Source organism: Entelurus aequoreus, linkage group LG06 (assembly GCF_033978785.1).
Source record: "Entelurus aequoreus isolate RoL-2023_Sb linkage group LG06, RoL_Eaeq_v1.1, whole genome shotgun sequence".
In the NCBI taxonomy this organism is placed as follows: Eukaryota; Metazoa; Chordata; class Actinopteri; order Syngnathiformes; family Syngnathidae; genus Entelurus; species Entelurus aequoreus.
The window spans coordinates 55,710,744-55,731,863 of NC_084736.1; the positions used below are offsets into that span (position 1 = coordinate 55,710,744).

Genomic DNA, 21,120 nt, shown 5'->3' on the forward strand with positions numbered 1-21,120 from the left:
GGTAAAGTGTCTTGCCCAAGGACACAACGGCAGTGACTAGGATGGCGGAAGCGGGGATCGAACCTGCAACCCTCAAGTTGCTGGCACGGCCGCTCTACCAACCGAGCTATACCGCCCCAGATGGATGCTCCAGAAACTCAATCTGCTCAAAGGAAGGTCAGTTTTGTAGCTTCTGTAACGAGCTAAACTGTTTTCAGATGTGTGAACATGATTGCACAAGGGTTTTCTAATCATCAATTAGCCTTCTGAGCCAATGAGCAAACACATTGTACCATTAGAACACTGGAGTGATAGTTGCTGGAAATGGGCCTCTATACACCTATGTAAATATTGCACCAAAAACCAGACATTTGCAGCTAGAATAGTCATTTACCACAATAGCAATGTATAGAGTATATTTCTTTAATAAAAACTCCATTGAATATTGAATTGATAGATTTAAGACTGTCATGCCATGCCAAATGAAGCGTTAGCGGATATAAAAAAAACATTTTCACTGTGGCAACATTCAGGATGAAGAAACAAGCTGCGAATGCAAGTCCAGCAGTCTTTGGTCCCCGTTCTTTTTGGCGTGCTCCAAAAGAACCTGCAGAAAATAATTTTTTTTTGGCACATTAGGTGGAAAGTGTTTGCATGTTTGAATGTGCAGAGTGAAGATAAAACTTAGCATTGTGCTTTACATGAATTAATTCCTGGTCGTTTTTGCAATGCAGGTGTCTGAGCAGGTACCAGCTGGCCACCTGCACCACAGTCACTGAGACTTCTTGACAGGGGCCATAAACCAGCTTCTCTAATAGTCGCCTTTTTTCTCTGTAAAGGACAGACGGAAGAAGAAAACCCCACACACAGTATAATTGGCAGCACAGCAATGGTAGCATGTAGCATTTGTGTCTATTATCCAATGAAGGGCAGCCCAGAGTAGAAAGAGAGAATAAGAAAAGGGACCGATGGGAATTGTGGGAGTCAATTGTTTCCTCTTAGGATGGCGTTTGATGGTTGGCCGTGTGAGTTCAGTTGTGGTCAAGAAAGACGTGTACATCCTATTAGCCTCTGGATCTCTACACGGTCTCACCAAAGAGGGCTTATTCAGCCGTGAGGGAAAACCTACTTTTTGATCTTGGGATCTTATAAAGAGCAAGATGACAATGCATGTTGTAGAGGAAACTATTGTTGAAAGTGACAGGATTTGGCACTGACGCTCAATGTTCAGGCTCAAGTCCTGCGGATCATTTGAAAGAGGCATCAAAGGATGATGAAAGCCCCCAAAAAGTTGGAAAAATAATAATCTATTAAAGAAAAACTGCACTTTAAAAAAAAAATGTTGCCCGTCATCTTCAAATGTGAGACAAGAACACGTCATTCCCTTTTCTCTGCGTTCTAAATGGTGAAAAACTGTGCGAGGTAATGAGGATACGATCTATTACGAGCATAAAGCCTTTTAAAATAAATTTTTGTGTACATGCTGTAGGTATGTGTGCAATGCAGTAACAGGCATATGCATCACAACATGTAGTAATTACAATATTTTGGTCATTTAAATCATTAGCGTAACATCTTTCCTGGGCACATTGACTTTATAGAACGCAACGATCACTACTAAAGAGAGCACTGTCGGAGTTTGCTGTCACTAATGGCGGAATTCATCAGAGCCATAAAGCGTTATCGTGTGGCACTATTGCTAAATGGTTCAAATAAAAATATAAAACATTGACTTACAATGTCAGCTCCAACTGGGATGCTTGTATCTTTCAGCACTTGTGCTCTCCTTGAGCTACTAAATTCACTTCTCATAAGAAATACTTTTGAGCGACGTTGTTGGACCTTAAGCTGCGTTCCATTTGTTGAGAGCCATATAGTATCAAGTTGGTAGCGTGTGGATTTTCAGAAGATGACCAACGTCCTGGCTTGGTGCCACAACCTTCTACGATACATATGATACATGGTTTATAACCTAGCATTAACTGAAAGGCAATACAGCAGCAGCAGAAGCAGCTAAATCAATTTTTTTTGTCTTTATTTCATGGTGGGTTGCAACCAACGTTATTAGCAGCTCAAAGTAGCTAGTAGCTGGCTACTCGCTTGTGGTCGGTGTGAGCAAGGTGATGCCAGAAAAGTAGTTCCTCTGCATTAGCTCTTACAATAACAATATCGCTATAGTTTGGATAATTAGCAGGTCAAGGCATGTAACAAAACGTTGTTGCCGTTTTTTTAAAGGGCTTTAAAGGTGTAATAGATTAATTACCATTACCTGTATTATTAGCCGCCTCATTCTAGCAGATTTTTTTCTATTTAGAACACAGAGAGAGTAAATGTAAAGGTTTTATGGAGGAAATAGTTTGAACCTGAAATAGATCCTTCATATTTCACTGGAACATTGATTAAATATCCATGATAGAATAATGCTAATCCCCTACCTTTTATTTTTTTGGGTAATGTACTGGAGCAGGGCCTGAAAGAGCACAGCCACAGGGAGAGACGAGCCCAGCTTCAGGGCCTCTGTAGTGGCTTGTCTGACGAGATCTATCTGGTCATTTCCTGGGACTCCTGCCTGTGAAGTTTAGAAAACAACAAAACCACAGAGGCTAGGACGAACGAGGGCGAGTCACGGCGGTGATGGCCGATTGGCTGTAGATGGTTTTAGAAAGAGCTCATGACCAGACTCACCATGCAGGGCCGCAGGGCCACCAGGGCGAGTCGCAGCAGACTGGCTACTTGGCTGCTGTGCAGGCCGAGCTGCGAGGCAAGCTGCAAGCTGCGTTTGAGCGCCATGACTGCCTGGACCAGCAGACCCTGGCTGCAGTACACGGCAGCCAACCACTGGGAGATTGTAAAGAAATGGTGATGAGGACACAGGAGTTTATATTAGGGGTGTCCCGATACGATATTGATAACGGGCATCAGTCTGATGCCATCAACAACAACAAAAAAACGATGTTGCAGTTTTAAAACAACAGTTGTCAGTATAAAAAAGTAATAGTTGCATAATATTTACAGACACAAAATCTCCGAGGTAGAAGCGTATTAGTTAGTGTGCAATAACATGTCGTGAATTATTGTAGGTGTCGCCAAAAAACGAATTACTACACCCCTTCAAATATAAAGAAAACAAAAGTCATAAGGTGAAGTGTTTTTCATATCTGCTATTGTTCAGTTCAGTTCAGTTTCAGTTTATTTGGAACATGCATACGATATACAATGTAATGCATCACTCATTTCCAGTTTTTTCATTACAGCACGTCCGAAAAAGAGGAGGAAGAAGCTGAGCTTATTTAATCCTACCCCTTTTCATTCCATAGCAATTTTATCCCATTTCCTTGTTCTCTGTAAAAGAACAGTAAATAAATAATATACAATAGTAATAACCTGATTCTCGCCAGATCATTGTCGTTCGCTGAGCTCCACACATTGATCTGGGAGTTCTCAATAGGAGATGTATTTCAGAAGGCGGGGCCTTGTAAAAAAAATCATTGAATGTGATTGGATAAACCACTTGTCCGTTATCTTGAATGACGTGCTATTTCAACCACTCACATGGAAATCAACCCGTGATGCTGATGAGAGGGAAACTGGGAAATCCAAACCCGGTCAGAAGAAGAGCCAAAACATCGTTGCCACCAATAAATGCCTTCAAAACCGTTCTCTCTTCATCTTTTAAATAATTAATATTCGATCAATGTCGCAAAACATTTGCTTTAGTAGAATCAATGTCAGCACACGACTCCTCAATGTTGTTTGAATCAAACAGTCCCTTCGGGGCTACGTCACATCTATGAAATCCTCTACGGCGATCCTGATTGGTTCATTATTTTTTGCTATCTGGAAGGGGTTTGCAATGACCTCGAGCCCAGATCCTTGTGTGCAGCTCAACGAACTACAAGGGTCTGGCGAGAGTAAGGTTACCATAGTAAGTAAACAAATATCAAATACATAAATAATCTTTATCTCAAAAGAAAAATAAAGGGTTCAAGATGTTCATCATAATTGTTGTTTTGTGTACTGTGTGAACACTTGTAGTTTGAACAGTCTCTTCAACTGTATCTTATTGGTGCTTTGTTTGATTTCTTTGGTTAATCCGTTCTCTGAGTAATTTATTTAACTTCATCAAGCTTTTTCTAACATTTTACACTACAAAATGGTGAGAGTATGTACAGTGGAACCTTGACTTATAAACCCCTTTATTTGCAAACTTTTCTGTTTACAAACTTTTAGATTGTGCCAAATATGCCTCTTTGTGCAAACCACCCTCCCGCTCTTTTCTCTCCTTGTGTGAGCGTCCCCTTTGCCAATGTTAATGTACTAAAAGTGGATTCTACTTGTCAAAATGTTTATTATTGTAGCAATACGGTTGTTAAAGTTGTGAGGGCACCGAAGGGATTTCTGTGTGTGCGCGCGTGTGTGTTGGCAGAGCAGCGCGTACACAGTTTAGCTTGTCATAGTTGTTTTGGCTTATAATTAGGGGACAGTCTACCCGAATGCAGCTGAGATAGGCTCCAGCACCCCCTGCGACCCCGAAAGGGACAAGCGGTAGAAAATGCATGGATGGATGGTTGATTCATCACCTCCTTGTTATGTTTATTGGATATACAGTACTGTATAGCACTTAATAGTGTGTTCAAAGTATAAACACCTTGATTAAAATATGGACTTTTGTCAAGGCTGAAACCCATTATTCATATTTACATTGTTTCTAATTAAAAAATTTGCTTCCCTATACAAACTTTTGGATTTACAAACCCTGTTTAAAAAACAATTATAGTAAGTTGGCAAATCAACGTTCCACTGTACTATGAATGGTGCTGATATCGTACTGGCCAATACTCAAGGCTCTAATGTCGGTATCATATCAGAAGTGTTTAAATTGTATCGGGACACCCCTAGTTTATAACAGTAATACGTTTGGTTCTAACAACTGAAAAGTACACCATTGCATATTTACAAGATGTATTTCTTGCAGTACCTTTAAACTGTAGTATCTTTTTATCATTAATTAAAGAGAAATAAGCAGCAATGATATTTTGATATTGTCACTGTAGTCCTTAATATAGTCAATTTTACATTTAGTAAGTATCAGTTAAGTCTACAGTCATAATACCCCAACATACCACCAGAAAACACAATACATGTAGAGCAAAAATTAAGTGTGCGAACAAAGACGTGATTCAAAACTGCCTAATGATGACAGTGAGAGATCATCTTACGTGCAGCGCCCCAATATTGGAGGGGTTTAGCATCACAGCATTGCTGAGCTGCTCCAGCATGGACTCTGAGAGGAGAGTACCGCCGCGAGTCTCAAGGAGACGCTGACACTGCACTTGTCTGAGTGACAACATGATTGCGGTACGCTCTGGGGACACGTTCAGCACCTGGAATCGAGCAAAGGACAACCGATAATGACGGACAGAACAAACACCAATGCATAATCCCTGTTTACATTGCATAGATTGGAATGAACCCTGTTTTAAACTGAAACAAATATTACCTGTGAGCAGAGTGCTTCTGCCTGATCTAGCTGTCCGCTTAGCAAGAGGCCACTCACTGCCTGTTGGAGTACCCATTCTTCTAGACTCTGGGCTAAGGGCCGCTCTGTCTCAACGCTACGCACTGAAATACAAAAAAGTGTTAGGAGTGTAAACTGAAATTAGGGATCGGTACTGAATTCAGTACTTTTATAAGCACCGCCCGATCTCTCTCGGTACTACCGGGTCTCGATTCACGTAATATCAAATGGTGCCATATTTTGATACTTTTGTTGCATGTGACGTCACATCCAGGTGCAGACTAAACATTGGCTCAAGGAAACAATAATTTTGGCAGCACTCAGCCAAGCTCCCTCTAAATAATGTTGCCATTTTTAACACCAACAAAGGAAGTATACTTGGAAGAAAACGCTCAAACAAAAAGTAAGGCTCCAATATTCCAAAATGTGCGAGCTTCACCACAGACAGGCTACAATTAGCATTAGCGATTTTACATGACGATTTCAACACCTTCAAATTTGGTAATAAAAACTACAACTAAGATAAATGTTAAAAGCACAATACGAACAGTATAAACAATTTGTAGGGCACAACATAACACATTAATCTTTCTGGAAAAAGCTACTTCCTATTTAGGCATACCATAAACAGCCTATACAGTACTGCCATCTAATATCTTGGCAACTGCATTGTAAATAAGACTCAAATGTAATCAGAAAACAAGATATAACAACTGGACAGCACAGTTACCCTAATCAGATCATTGTAAAATGTTCATTATAAAATAAAATGTTATTATAAAGCAATTAACATGTATTAACACACAAAAATACCGAAATTGGTACCATTGAGTACCAGTATAAATTTCCAGGTACCAAGAAACAGTTCAAATGTGACCAATATGGGACACAACATTGAGTACAGCTGCAGTACTATCATTAACTAAGTTAAAGTTAAAGTTAAAAAAAGTTAAAAAGTTAAAGTTAACTAGCAAATGCATATACAATATGGCTAAAAATAAACACGCATACCTTTCTCAGAAACCACTGACATTAGGGTTTGCTCTAGACCCTGCCTACAAGCAGCTGAGCCACAGAGATAAGAGGAAGTGTTTTCTGTGTGACAGGCAGCCATTAATCCTGCCCATGCAGATGGATCATCTGTAAGCAGAGGAATTTTAAGAGTTGAACAAAATCATTAAATGTAATGTAAAGGCCTCCATTAAAAGAAAGAATGCTTCTGAAAAGTCCCATAAACAGCATGGCACTATGCAACATATTGGCTCCGCTAAGACTGTTGTGTGTATCTATGCAAGTTGCAATGTGTTAGTAAATGTACCAGGACAGAGCAGCACAGCTCGCTGCATGGTCTTCAGGGCATTCCTCTGAGCATCCTCTCCAGAGTGTCTCCCATTGGCCAGCTGGTTCACTCCACTGTACAGCAGCGCCCTCTGTCAGCAAATAGATTTAAAAAAAAAAAACATGTTTCATTGCGAACACATTGAAAACTACTGTACACTGCTCTGAATTTTTTTTTAAATTCTTGTATCGTGGGAACTAATCCCCTCATAGTATAGCTTTGCCACATAATATATGCAATGTGATAAACCACTACAAAAACGAAAGCTGCCTACTATAATTATTTAGGCATTTTTATGTTTTCATTTTTTTTTTACCTTTCCCTGGGTCATACTGGAGAGACAGGCAACATGTCCGGCCATTGCTCCTCCCTGGAAGACAGCGTGCAAAAGCATGACATTACATTTCAGCAAAGTTGGACAATGTATGTACAGTATAGAGATCAACCAATTATTGACAGGGCAACATAAAAGATTTCTCTGCCAAGAATTTCAAACTTTGTGTAAATATCTTGACAAATATGAGATTTATAAAATAACGGAGATTCCAGACTATAAGCAGCTATATTTTTCCTACACTTTGAACCTTGCGGCTTATAAGACTGAGTGGCTAATTTATACATTTTTCTTCGCTGGCGGCCATAATAAAAAAAATATTTAAAAAAAAACAAGCAAAAACACTGAGAGGGTGTTTTATTGTTTGTGCTATGGCGCCATCTTTTGGATGAGTTTGCTTACAGCAGGTGCTGCAGTGTCCTTCCATTTAAAGAAGGGCTTTTTTTTTTCAACCAGAGTGCCGTTAAGTCTTCTAGCCGTCCATTGCGTTTTACTCTTATGGATTCTTCATTCATCACTCCAAGCAACATTTGTAAGTTTGACAGTGTAACTAAAACTGGTTATACGTACTAAACCGTCCCATGTGTGATGTCTGTAGGAGTGTTTTCATGCATTTGTACGTGCTATCGTGATGTAATGACGCTAGAGTTGTTAGCGTTAGCTAGTATGCTAACACGTCCATGAGTGTCTGTGTTAATGTTATTAACTTGTAATGGCATTCTTTTTTGTATTGTTTCAGTTTCACAAATTCCTCAGTAAATTCATTAAAACGCCACCATGGAGTTAGTGAGTCTGTTTAGCTGTTTGAAGAGCTAGCTTCCGCGGCTAGCGGGTCCATTTTACTGCCGTGTTACTTACAGGCACCGAAACAATTAAAGTATGTCAATAAACATTTACAAAATATTTCTGTGTCAATAACTCATTTCACATGGTATATAACTATGGCTTATGTGTGTGGCTAATATATGAAAACATACATTTTTTTCCTTCTAAAATTTAGTGGGTGCGGCTAATATCCTGGTGCGCTCTATAGTCCGGAAAATACGGTAAGTAGAGAAGAGACAGCAGCTCACACATTCTCATACTTTCTGTAACATTCAGGAAGAAATTATGTCGGCCTGCGGGAAAAATGTCTCAAGTATAAGCTATGTGAAGGAGCTCAGAATTATGTTTTTATCTTTAAACATTACAATGATTTAAAATCCATTAACTATTATAAAATTGTATAAAAATTTATAAATGTTGAGTTAGTGTGGCATAGAGAATTCCCATATTTTTACAAATGTTCCCAGGAGATTTCACATGTTTAGAAATTTAAAGGTTTATGCTCCTCTTAGACACACGTAATGAAGGTGTTTGTGAAACATCCTAACGTTTTTTGGTGCTAAATTAAACATTTTATCGAAAAAAATAAAAATTTTAAAGCGTTGTGCAGCTGACGTATACAATTCATATTTAAATAACCTTTTACTGCAAATAAATATTGGCTCCAAATACCGATTATCGGCCCCCTTAACGACTAATAATCGGTATCGGCCCTGAAAAAACAGTTTGGTGGATCTCTAGTACAGTATTAGTAATCTATGTTCATAGGAGTGTGTTGTGTTTGCAAGAAGCTTACATTAGCTTTCCTGGGGTAGTATTGTGGTACCAATCTGGACAGCAATGACCACAGAGATGGGTTACCAGGATAGCTAAAAACAGCAAATAGAAAAAGGGCAGTTATTTATGTGTATTCAGACATAATGCATGTCCCTTGTTCAGCTATCTGTAGATATGATACTTGTTTCCCCACCTGTGTACAGCTCTGGAGGCCTCTCTTTGCACAGCACTGTAGTTGCCCTGCAGGGCCAGTAAGGTACAGGTGAGAAGACATCTCTGCTCTACAACAGTTGCACAGGAAGAACCTTGTTTGAGCAGCTCTGTGCGTGCAGCCGCGGCTAGCGTGACATCATTGTGGGCCAATCCAAGGGCACATAAACACAGCAGGGACTCTGGAACTGGTTCCTTCAACATGGAGCTGCGAAGACAGAGGTTAGATGGTCAATCAGCATGTAGATGAGCAAAATACAGGCGATATATTATCATTATGTAGAACTGGAGTAGGAGACAACTGTATATTCTCTACATGCTTTAAACATTTATATTGGTGCCTTTACTAGCTTTCGACTTGGGAAATGCAAAACCGCACAGCAAGCTGATTGGACCCACCATTTGAATAGCAGGGTCTTGGCAGAGTCCAGATTACCCTGCTGGTGCTGCAGCAGTGATAGAGCTGTCAAGATGTATGCTGTTTCCTTTTCACTGGAAGCCATCGCCAGGGCCCGCTCGTAGGCTACAGAGCACAAGTATAGAACCCTTTGCAGTCACTCTGGCATGTCACATACGTTCTCACAGGGCTTCAGAGCTGTTACTCACCGCTACTGCTCTCTGGGATGTGTCCAGCCTTGCAGTATGCCAAAGCCAACCCTGCCAGATCACTGAGCTCCTCCAGTGGGGTGGAGTTATAGACATGGACGGCTTCCTCACACCGGCCACAAGCGCTGGAAGGACCAATATAAGGTTGTCAGTCATCTTACGACAGTGGGAAATATCTGTAAATACTCTTTACTCACCATAAAGCACGTGCGTAGTTGCTTAGAGCAAAAAATAGCTGCTCTGTGAGGGATGTGGACCGAAGCAACTCAACAGCTCTGAGTAGAGACAATATCAATCAAACACACAAAAACAGAGACAAATAAATGAGCTATTGGCTCAAAGGAAATGTTATGTTTTGATTGTTGGTTTCATAGTTAGGTTTTATATTAAGGGTTATTACACCATAACTATACAGGACTGTCTCAGAAAATTAGAATATTGTGATAAAGTTATTTATTTTCTGTAATGCAATTCATTACACATCAACTGAAATAGTGCAAGACTTTTATTATTTTAATATTGCTGATTATGGCATACAGCTTAAGAAAACTCAAAAATCCAATCTCAAAAAATTGGAATATTTCCTCAGACCAAGTAAAAAAAAAAGATTTATAACAGCAAAACCAAATCAAACATTTGAAAATGTCAATTAATGCACTCAGTACTTGGTTGGGAATCCTTTTGCATGGATTACTGCATCAATGCGGCGTGGCATGGAGGCAATCAGCCTGTGGCATTGCTGAGGTGTTATGGATGCCCAGGATGCTTCAATAGCGGCCTTTAGCTCATTTGCATTATTTGGTCTGGTGTCTTTCAGTTTCTTCTTCACAATACCCCACAAATTCTCTATGGGGTTCAGGTCAGGGGAGTTGGCAGGCCAATCGAGGACAGTAATGCCATGGTCAGTACACCAGTTACTGGTGGTTTTGGCACTGTGGGCAGGTGCCAGATCATGCTGGAAAATTAAATTATCATCTCCATAGAGCTTTTCAACAGATGGAAGCATGTAGTGCAGTATTCAGCTGAGGTCATGCAGCAACCTACTGTTATATATGGGTGCCCATTTTATTAGTATATCTGTATTGTATTGTATTGTACTGTTTATGATGACTGATGTCAAAACTTTTATGCATGTTTTTTTTTTTTAAATTGACTTGTTCTATGTACCATCGACCTACGAGGGACTGCAGATGGAAATTAGCCTCTGGCTACAATGTAGCACATTTACATTCATTTGTATGTACATTAATGTGAATTGTCATATGTAAGAAATAACGATACAGTAATCCCTTGTTTATCGCTGTTAATTGGTGCCAGACACGACCGTAATAAACACATTTCCGCAAAGTAGTAATCATTAATTATACTTTCATAGCTAGAGCATAAAAAAGCTGTTTACAACCTTCTAAATACATTTTTCAACATTATGAGAGCCCTCTAGACATAACATAACACCCTTTAGTCACCTTTACACTATTTTAATCCAATATTGTAATGCAGCTAAGGCTGAGCCAATCAGTGTCTACGATAGGAACAAACGTTATATAAATATGGCAATAATATATATAAATATGGCAATAATATATATTATATATATATATATATATATATATATATATATATATATATACATATATATATATATATATATAGGGATTTAACGGTATCAAAATCTCACGGATCGATATTATCACGGTATAAAGGCCATAGTACGATATTATTGTGGTATTTGTCCAAAAAAAAACCTGAACTTAAAAATGCCATAGTGTTCAAAATGAAGTGGCAGGAATGTTTAGGATAGACACACTTACTGTAATTGAAGACAAACATAATGCTAAAATGTTCTAATCATATTTATTGCAACAAATGTGTATTTTTAAATGCAAAGAATTGTGCAGGAACATCCACAGTTATAAGCAAATATATATATATAAAAAAAACCTTACAGTTGAGTGACAATGTAAATATCCAGTGTTGAACAATAATGTCCACTTTAGTGTCCTTCAACTTTTACTTTCGGACAAGCAGTGTCCTCCACAGTGGACATGTTTATATCATTCTGGAATATCCTGTTTCTAAGAAAAGTTCAACAATTTAACTTTTAATATTGTAAATACCTCACAAACTGATGTTTGGCTTCAAATATCATTTCTGAGTGACAGTTTATGAGATGGTGACTTGTCCAGGGAGTACGCTGCCTTATGCCCGAGCGCCGCTTGGTAGACTCCAGCCCCACCGCGACATCGAGAGAAACAAGCGATGGAAAATGGAGACATAGATTGAGGAGTCATCAGTTTTTTTGGGTGACTTCCGTCCCTGCGCTGCCTATGAAGTGCTCGAGACGAAAATGCCCTGCTTTACATTGCAGAACGCAGACTTTCTTACCTCCGTCAAAGACGTTATGTTTTCACCAGGGTTTCTTTATCCATTTGTTATCAACATAACTCAAACAGTTCCAGACAGATTTTGATGAATTGTCTGAAAACAACAATTCTTCTAAACTACTACGAACACACTTCACTTCCTGCTTACGGCGTTGGATTCGGGGAGATGTAGTTTATTTTTAGACCCAGTCAAGTTTTTGTTTGATACCGTCACGCGTCACTGCATTATTGTGAAGACTTTGAAACCGAAATGCCGCAGTATCTAAAAAACCATTACACCCTAATCTGCGATGTGGTGTGTCCGCAATATTTGAGGCGTGATGTGGTGAGGGACGACTAATCATAATCATTAGACCGGAGTGGAGCCTTGTCTGAGCATTATTTTTTGTTTCTAACAAACTGTTAAGGCTTGCTTGGCTTTAGTGGATGTCACAGTTGTATTTAAAACACTTACCTATTTTCAGTAAAAATTTTGATTTGGACATACCTTTGGTAAGCTTGTACAGCCTGCCTCTTTAGTTGTAAATGTTCTGTCATGAAGCCCAGCATGATGAAGGCATGAGCATCAGACTGGAACCTTTCTGGAAGGGAAACTTCAGGTTCACACAAGACCTTCTCTCCCACTTGACCCACATATGTGTTGAGCAGACTTTGACGGCGCACCTGTGTATTTGCTGAGTGCCACCTGGGCCGCAGAGATGGCATTCATCTGGACAATGTTGTAGCGGTACAGTTCAGAGTCTCTATTGCTCTTGTCCAGCAAGGTGGAACACACACAGTAGGCATAACCTTTCACTCCCTCCGTCTGCAGAGAGTGATGAGTTAGAAATAAAGTAGGGAGACATTTTACTCTTTTTTTACCTCAGGTGGTGTTGCAAAAGGCTATGAATTAAACAGAAACAAATGTGGTGGTCACGTACATGTGTGCGGAGTTCAGTGGTGTGTCTAAAAAGATCCATGGCCTCAAAGCTTCCCACATTCTCTGCTATCAGGGCCTGGCAAGGTGAGAAGAGACCGACATTTTTCATCATTTACACCTGACATGATTCAAAAGAGCAGTAACCTTCGCATCACGCACACACTTTACACTCAACTGCATACAAAGCCAAGCAAACATGTAAATATTTCCGATAAATTACCTGTGTGGAGTTACCCCTCATTATCATAGCAAACAATAAAATACCATTGGCTTGTGATTTGTTTGTGTTGCAAAGTTATTCGTTTGTGCCGTTGCGGTTTTTAAGTTATTCTGAAATTCAGTTACTGACTAGTGACGTTATCCAGCTCCACCACCTTGTCAAACCCTCCCCAAACTTGTCGCAAACATTTGTGCTGCAATTATTTTGGTCTATTATAGTTTTTATGTTATTAACGTGTTAATATTCATACTCACCCCCACTCGTCTACATCTCGGCATAAAGGTATATCTGGTATCGGAGGTATTGATAACGTCAATATCCATCCGCACATCACTATGAATGTAAACAATAAAAAGTTAAATATTTAAACAAAAGCTTGTTGCAGTACAAACCAACACAAACATTATGGGACAAGTTTGTGGAGATTTTGACAAGGTGATGGGGGGCTGGTTATGAATAAAAACTTGTTAATTACATAAAAACTATAACACTCAAGACAAAAAATGTTAGCAGCAATAATGTTGCAAAAACAAATGGGACACGTTTGGGGAAGTTTTGACAAGGTGGGCGGGGTTGGATGACATCACTAATCAGAAAATTATTTTAGAATAACTTAAAAACTGTAGTGGCACAAACTATTCTTTTATGACACAAACGAATGGCAGTGTAACCGTATTTTTCGCACTATTAGGCGCACCTAAAAACCTCCAATTTTGTCAAAAACTGACAATGCGCCTTTTAATCCGGTGTGCCTTATATAGGACCAATCTTGAGCCTCCAACAGGTAAAAGTTTCAATCAATCAATCAATCGCAACTACGGTAAGCAGCCGCCGACTTAATTTTCCCACGTAGAAGAAGAAGCGCGCGGTGCATGCTGGGATATATGACTGCGCGAGGCGTGCCGTTCCATTTCCCCCGTCTTCATTTTCCCCCGTAGAAGAAGAAGCGCGCGGTGCATGCTGGGATATATGACTGCGCGAGGCGTGCCGTTTCATGTTTGTTTATGTAAAGACCCCAAAATGGCTCCTATTAAGAGACACGCTTACGACGCAGAGTTTAAACTTAAGACGATCAGTCACGCAGTAGAACACGGGAATAGAGCAGCAGCGACACTGACTCGATTAATGACGACTTCGACGAGACGGAGCCGGGCATGTTGGATGCCGTATTCGCCCAACTGTTAAATTCGGACACTGAAGAAGAACAATTCGAGGGATTCGTGGATGATGAATAACTTCAGAAAGTGAGCTTTACATGTTTATTTTGTGTGTTGTGTTGTGTGACATTAACGTTTGAGCAACGTTGAGTTATTCATATATAGTTATTGCTCTGCACTATTTCGAGTGTTACTATATTGTGATTGCACTGACGTTTGATTTACCGTAACAGTATCACTGTTTTTTACGTGTTTATTGAATCAGGGAAAAGTTCCTCTCCACTATGTGGTATAAATGTTGCACTACATGTTATACCTTGCTGTTGTTAAAAGATAAACAAAACACCACGTCACTGACTTTACCTCTGGGAAAATAATAAAACAGCTGTTTATTCATTTTGGGAGTGAACAGAGTTGTCAGAACGCTGGTTTGTAATCTGTTAATAAAGTTTGACTGACCTATCTGACTGTTTTGTTGACATTCCCTTTAGCGCAGCTCCATCTAATGGATGCATAACGTAACCCCAGCCTCTACTGTAGCGTCTATTCTATGCGCCTTATAATGCGGTGCGCCTTATATATGAACAAAGTTTTAAATATGCCATTCATTGAAGGTGCGCCTTATAATCCCGTGCGCCTTATAGTGCGGAAAATATGGTATTTAAAAGGGGGGCCGACTTCATACAGGTCTATAAATTGCAAGACTCTTAGAAATGATGAGCTCTCCATAGAAGTCCACTAATACCATGCTAATAGGATAAGACATAGTTTTACTTATCCCACAATGGAGAAATTACAGCATGTGGTTGCAGATTCAAAATATCCACAAAAAACTTTTCAATGTAGCGCAAAAGTCACAAAAGTGACACCCCTTTTTGTGCAGTTCCGAGTGGGATTAAATCAAAAGCTAAAAACACATAAAAACGAGAGGGAAACATTAGATAACACCAATAAATAAATAATGGCGTACAGAGCTGATGCAACCAGCTTCAGGGGCGGCATTTTTACATACAACAACAAAAGTAAATCGGGCAATATTAAACTGTCATAACTATAAACCTAGAAAAATAAATTATCAGCATCACTGCTTTTATGCATGATGCTGCTTTTAAAGTTCCTGCAGAAAAAGTACTTTTTGCCAGCATTAGGATTTTGGAATACGGAAAACAAGAGGTGATCCATTCCAAATGAACCACCTATTTTGTTTTTTAATTGAGTTTGTTCAAATAAGCTTTTTTGTTGCAGAAATTCAGTCAAGTGGAGATGGATGACTGGCACAATAGTGTTACATTGAATGGTATGATAAGTGTCTCAGTACTCACACAATCGTCAGGATTTGCTGATTATTTAAAAAACGGATTACCTGCCCGATCCAGCAGTTGACATAGAGCGGCTCCAACGACTGTGCAACCTTAAAAGCCTCATGTGCAAGCTAACAAGGGGAAAAAAACACAAAATTAACACATCTATCAGTCGGCAATGATAAAAAAACAACAATAATAATAACATTTCGATGCATCATGAAACACACACCTCTATATTGTCCTTCTTCATATACAATGTACCAAGGTTGGTCCAGGCAACAACATTCTATAAAGGAGTAAAACACCCTTAGAAAAACATTTTAATACCTAATATCTAATACTTACCACCATATCCATAATACATACATTTGGTTCAACTTGAATGGACTTGATAAAGCAGTGCTGAGCAAGAGCCAAGTTCTGCAAACCTGATGTTATAGGGAAAAATAAGGGGGTGGGGGAAGCTAAAATGTTTCCTGTATTGTGTTCCCGACACATATATTAGTTTATTTCAATTATGCAAAGCCAAAATGGATGCAAAAACATGTTAAGAAAAATGGTAAATACACAGTTGCAGATGACCCGTAAGAAAGAACAGCATATCGAAGTACATTTTGGGGGCATTTAAAAATGTATCATTTTGATCGATAGATAAACAATACCTTTGCTTGTGTTGATCACTCCCAGAGCATTCCAATAGCTGTGGTTGCCACTGTCCATCATGATGGCCTTCTTTAAACACTGAGAATACAGAAAGTCACTGTAAAGAATACCTGTGGTATGAACGAACAAACACAGAGTGCAAACAGTACTTGTTGTGCTTTCTGGAAAAGTAATGATCTGTCCTCCTCTGCATCACAGGCCAGGCGAGACTGATGATAGAAGTTGAGTCCGAGGTCAGACCAGAGACTGGTGACTTCTGGCTTTAGCTTCAAAGCACGAGTGTAACACCTGCGGACAACAACATGCATAGTGCACGTGTAGGTTATGTATTTAAGATGGCAGATTTAACGGTGAGTCATACCTCTCAGCGACTCGGAGCGTCTGAGCCTGGTTTAGCACGTGAACCTGAGTGTGTGGGTCCAGACCAGCCAGGGTTGCAGGCACCTGAACTTTAGCCCTGTTTGGAGACACTGCGCTGACAGCGGAGCAGGCGTCTCCCAGCAGTTTCCACAAGCAGGAGAGGTCAGAACGCAACACCACCGCCCTGCAAAAGCACAACATAGTACAATAAAAACCTTTGACACCAAAGGCTAGTTTAGTCCTGTCCACAACGGTGCGGTTTGATTTGTTTGTGTTTTTCTTTCTACGTCGATCAATCCCCGCCAGTGTGTTAGGGCTGGAAGATTAAACGATATCAATACATATCACGATACACGCGTAATCGATATCAATAAAAAATGTGTTTGATCATTTTTTTCCTTTTTTGTTTAAGAAAGCGGACGTTGCGAGGCAAGGTTGGTTGCATAAACAAAGGCACTCGCTCTCCGGCAACCACGCAAAGCAATCACTGATCAATGGGAGTGACACGCTAAAAGCCAATCAAGTAACAGTATCAACTATCAAGTTTGGTTGCTTCTTGTTGTCTCGCAGTTGATTCTTTGCATGGAGTGAAAAGAGAAAGTAAAAATGAGCTCTGCAGAAAGCTGAGAAATATTGGATAAAACAGGAAAAATCACCTCGACAGTATGGCAGATTTTGGGGATGTTTTTTCAAACGGACCGTAGTCAGACCAATGTGGTCTATGAATGATGCAAGGCGCTCGTTCCCAACAAAACTGGTAATAACACACCACCTTTGCAGCGCTCACCCTTTAGAGCAGTGGTCCCCAACCACCGGTCCGTGGACCGATTGGTACTGGGCCGCACAAAAAATTAAAAAAATATATATTTTTTTTTTTAAATCAAATCAACATAAAAAACACAATATATACATTATATATCAATATAGATCAATACAGTCTGCAGGGATACAGTCCGTAAGCACACATTATTGTATTTCTTTATGACAAAAAAAAAACATTTAAAAAAATAAAAAAATTAAAAAATACCATACCCCCGCATTTGTTTTACATATTCTTTAAATTTTATGAAGTTATTAAGTGTTTAAAGGGATTTTAGAATTTAGTTTACATTGAGTGTTTTCCATGGTGGTGTTGACATTTCCTCTCCTTTCTGCCTTGACAGCTGAGGGGATTATAATCAGTGAAAGGTTACATTTAAAATGCTTACATGTAATGTATTTATTCCTTGGCCTTTATTTTGGATAGGTCATTAAAAATATCAATAATTATCGATATCGATCGGTAAAAAACACTTATATCATGATATAGTTTTCAGCCATATCGCCCAGCCCAAGTTTAGCGTCACCTTACACAGGTGAACTGTACTATAATATTGTGATTTGTACACACAGCGAAGTGTACTTGCAAAGTAGGACAATATATTCGGACAACAGAAACAGACAAAAATGCCCATGCCAAACTGATGAGAAGTGTGAAGCAAGGATATTAATACAGTGCACATATTTTTGAGGGGGTTGTGAAGCGATGTGAAGTGTACTAAATGAACTGATCAGTATAGTACAGTTTGGTACCTTTCAGTATAGTACAGTTTGGTACCTTTCTATTAAGGTTAACAGGCACAATGCATGGTCCCGAAATGGTGGAACTACAACCCACACTGCAATTCATTGACTACTAGGAATAATAATGTGAAGAAAAAGAACGCAACAGTGTTCCAAATCGTACATGGATTGTTTTTCTATCACTTGAAATGGGAGACTAACACATGGCAGTTAAAATCATCCTAGTTGTGATTATGACTTACTTGAAGAGATTCTGTATAGCTTGCTCAATCAGGACAATGGCTCCGCCGTCTCTGCAGTCCTCCATTAAACTTCTTGCCAGGGAGAGCTGACACTCTCCAAGACCTCAACAACACATTATTTCAATTCCTATTAACCTTCCCTCAGGCAGCGACAAAAGGCACTTGTGCAGAGCTCCGTCAAACACACAATCATACCTTTAAGAGCGGGAACGTAGTTGTGCTGTGCTGTGATCTGCAAATACTCCGCTACGGCCTCTTTGAACTTGCCCAGGGTCTGCTTGATCGCAGCTGCCTGGTAGACGCTGTAGATGGAGGATGGCTGGAGACTGTGGGCCTTCCCAAAGGCCTTTAGAGCTGCCGTGAAACTCTGGCGGTTGAGGTATGCCTCTCCTAAACACTCCCAACACACCCAGTCCTCTGGATCGGCTCTCAAAGCTGCCTGCAGACTACAAACACGATCACATACTTACTTAATTTCTATTTTATCTATGTTTCTGTTTTATCTAATGTTTATCCAGTGTTCTTCATGTTTTTATTTCCATTTTAATTTTCTATTATATATTCTAACTTTCTAATTTTATTTTTTACCTTTTTTTAATTTTTTATTATACTTTGTAGCACTTTGAGATTTCAACAAATGTAAAGTGCGTTACAAATGTAATTCATCATTATTATTATTACTCATACAAAATCTAAATCACCCCCCTTTAGTGTAGCCTTCTTACTCTGCAATAGCCTGTTGATGTTGTCCAATCTTTAGGTAGTAAAGCCCTTGTCTCATCCACGCCCATTTAGCAGAACCTGGAGTGGCCTTCTCCGTCACTGACTGGAGTATCGCCAAGGCAGTGATCTGTAACCACAAAGACAATGTGGATAATTTACATAACAAAAAGTTTAAAAAAGAAAAGTAGGAGCAGCATTAAATTATTACAGTGGAACCTCGTTTTACGAACCACTCTATTTAGGAACTTTTCTGTTTACGACCCTTTACTTTGCGCTATCTGTGCCTCTGTGTGCAAACATGGTTGTTAACGTTTTTGAGAGTACCAAAGGGACTTGTGTCTGTGCGTGTGTGCGTTGCCTTGTTGTTGTGTTGTTTTGATAATAAGGACATTGTTAATCCATTACCGCCTTGTTATGTCTGTTTGATATGCGTTATATTGTCTTCAAAGTGTGCAATCTTTGACTAAATTGGTGACTTTTGTCGAGGCTGGTATCCAAACATTCATGTTTACCTTGTTTATTATGGGGAACTCTACAAATGTTTTGATTTATGAACCATGTTCAAGAACTAATTAAGTATACATAAATAAATCGAGGTTCCACTGTATTACTATTTACCATATCTTCATGTGCCATGCTGAGATCGACTGCGGCCGCTCCAGACTCAGCGTCGTCATTGTCCAAGTCAAAGGCCTTCTTAAAACAGCCACGTGCCCGGCCTGAGTCATTCGCCACCTCCCGATAATAATTTCCAAGATAGCGGAACACAAAACTAAGGTGCGGGTCCAACTTTGCAGCCTGACACATACAAATGAGGCTTAGGAACAAATAGGCTTTTTAAATAAAATATGTTTTTATTTTATTTACCTTGAGTAAATGCGAATGCGCTTTGCTTTTGTCTTTCCGGGTCTCCTCTCCCATGGTCCAGTAAAGTCTTCCCAGCAAAAAAAAGCACTCACCACAGTTGGGGCTTAGTTCTGCTGCCTTGAGGAAACTGGACGACAAGAAAAATCAACGTTGTCAAAGGTACAGAACAACCACAGGGCTGGTTTTTACCTCTGCTCTGCTTGCTGCTGCTTGTCATCAGCTAAGTGGGCCAGTCCCTTCAGCACCAACGCCTGGGCCAGGTTTGGGTTAGAGGCCACCAGATGTGACGACACCTCCAGAAGATTTACAGAAGATAGATTATTTCATGTTTTTATAAATAGTGCATACTATGGTTGTCCCAATACCAATAATTTGGTACCGTTGTGTTTTTCTTGTTGCACTCAAAGAACAATTTAAAATGTTCCATATTACATATAGTCTGACTTGTCCAGGGTGTACCCCGCCTACCGCCCGAATGCAGCTGATATAGGCTCCAGCACACCCTGCGACCCCGAACGGGACAAGCGGTAGAAGATGGATGGGCTGGTCTGTCATAATCAAGGGTTAGGTTAGAATAAAATAAAAAGCTTTATTGACATTATATTAAATGCTTAACGATTTATGGTTGCCACTCCTGGTCTGTGCTTTAAGAAAAATACAATTATTAGTAAGTACTAAAAACAAAACCATGGATAAAGGTACACAGATAAGCCATGTAGCAGGTAAAGATAGATAGATAGTACTTTATTGATTCCTTCAGGAGAGTTCCCTCAGGAAAAATGAAAATTAAAATTAAAAACACACATTTGTTAAAGATAAAACACAAATTGTAGCAATTTGTTACCAAATTCATTAGATGGGTATTAACTCCACTAATATTTGGCATCAATCCAAGCAGCTGTGTGCGCATCTACGAATCTAAATGTTATGTATCTACATTTTATGTATCTAAATGTTATGTATCTACACGTTATGTAGCTACACGTAATGTATCTACACGGTATGTAGCTACACGTTATGTAGCTACATGTTATGTAGCTACATGTTACGTATTTACATGTTACGTATTTACATGTTATGTAGCTACCCGTTACGTACCTACATGTTATGTAGCTACACGTTATGTTTCT

General features: G+C 39.5%; 1 protein-coding gene across 4 annotated transcripts in view; it reads right to left on the reverse strand.

Annotated features, from left to right (window-relative positions):
• Positions 1-395: 395 nt before the first annotated feature.
• The window catches only part of skic3 (SKI3 subunit of superkiller complex), a 43,358-nt gene continuing 22,633 nt past the window's right edge, over positions 396-21,120 (reverse strand). For 3 of the 4 annotated variants that reach the window (XM_062050977.1, XM_062050976.1, XM_062050978.1), the window contains exons 13-41: positions 20,180-20,283; positions 19,991-20,117; positions 19,742-19,921; positions 19,126-19,250; positions 18,596-18,846; positions 18,401-18,503; positions 16,597-16,779; positions 16,385-16,523; positions 16,235-16,313; positions 15,939-16,000; positions 15,802-15,858; positions 15,632-15,700; positions 12,893-12,967; positions 12,636-12,777; positions 12,460-12,553; positions 9,786-9,863; positions 9,589-9,713; positions 9,382-9,505; positions 8,966-9,190; positions 8,792-8,864; positions 7,153-7,206; positions 6,816-6,927; positions 6,509-6,637; positions 5,480-5,601; positions 5,199-5,363; positions 2,665-2,817; positions 2,415-2,548; positions 681-810; positions 396-586 (exon numbers count right to left, since the gene is read on the reverse strand). In XM_062050977.1, coding sequence (XP_061906961.1) covers positions 509-586; positions 681-810; positions 2,415-2,548; positions 2,665-2,817; positions 5,199-5,363; positions 5,480-5,601; positions 6,509-6,637; positions 6,816-6,927; positions 7,153-7,206; positions 8,792-8,864; positions 8,966-9,190; positions 9,382-9,505; positions 9,589-9,713; positions 9,786-9,863; positions 12,460-12,553; positions 12,636-12,777; positions 12,893-12,967; positions 15,632-15,700; positions 15,802-15,858; positions 15,939-16,000; positions 16,235-16,313; positions 16,385-16,523; positions 16,597-16,779; positions 18,401-18,503; positions 18,596-18,846; positions 19,126-19,250; positions 19,742-19,921; positions 19,991-20,117; positions 20,180-20,283 — 3,492 coding nt within the window. In that variant the 3' untranslated portion in view covers positions 396-508. Of the gene's footprint in view, positions 587-680; positions 811-2,414; positions 2,549-2,664; positions 2,818-2,970; positions 3,649-5,198; positions 5,364-5,479; positions 5,602-6,508; positions 6,638-6,815; positions 6,928-7,152; positions 7,207-8,791; positions 8,865-8,965; positions 9,191-9,381; positions 9,506-9,588; positions 9,714-9,785; positions 9,864-12,459; positions 12,554-12,635; positions 12,778-12,892; positions 12,968-15,631; positions 15,701-15,801; positions 15,859-15,938; positions 16,001-16,234; positions 16,314-16,384; positions 16,524-16,596; positions 16,780-18,400; positions 18,504-18,595; positions 18,847-19,125; positions 19,251-19,741; positions 19,922-19,990; positions 20,118-20,179; positions 20,284-21,120 lie in introns of those variants that run through there. The other variant, XM_062050979.1, reaches the window with a different exon arrangement.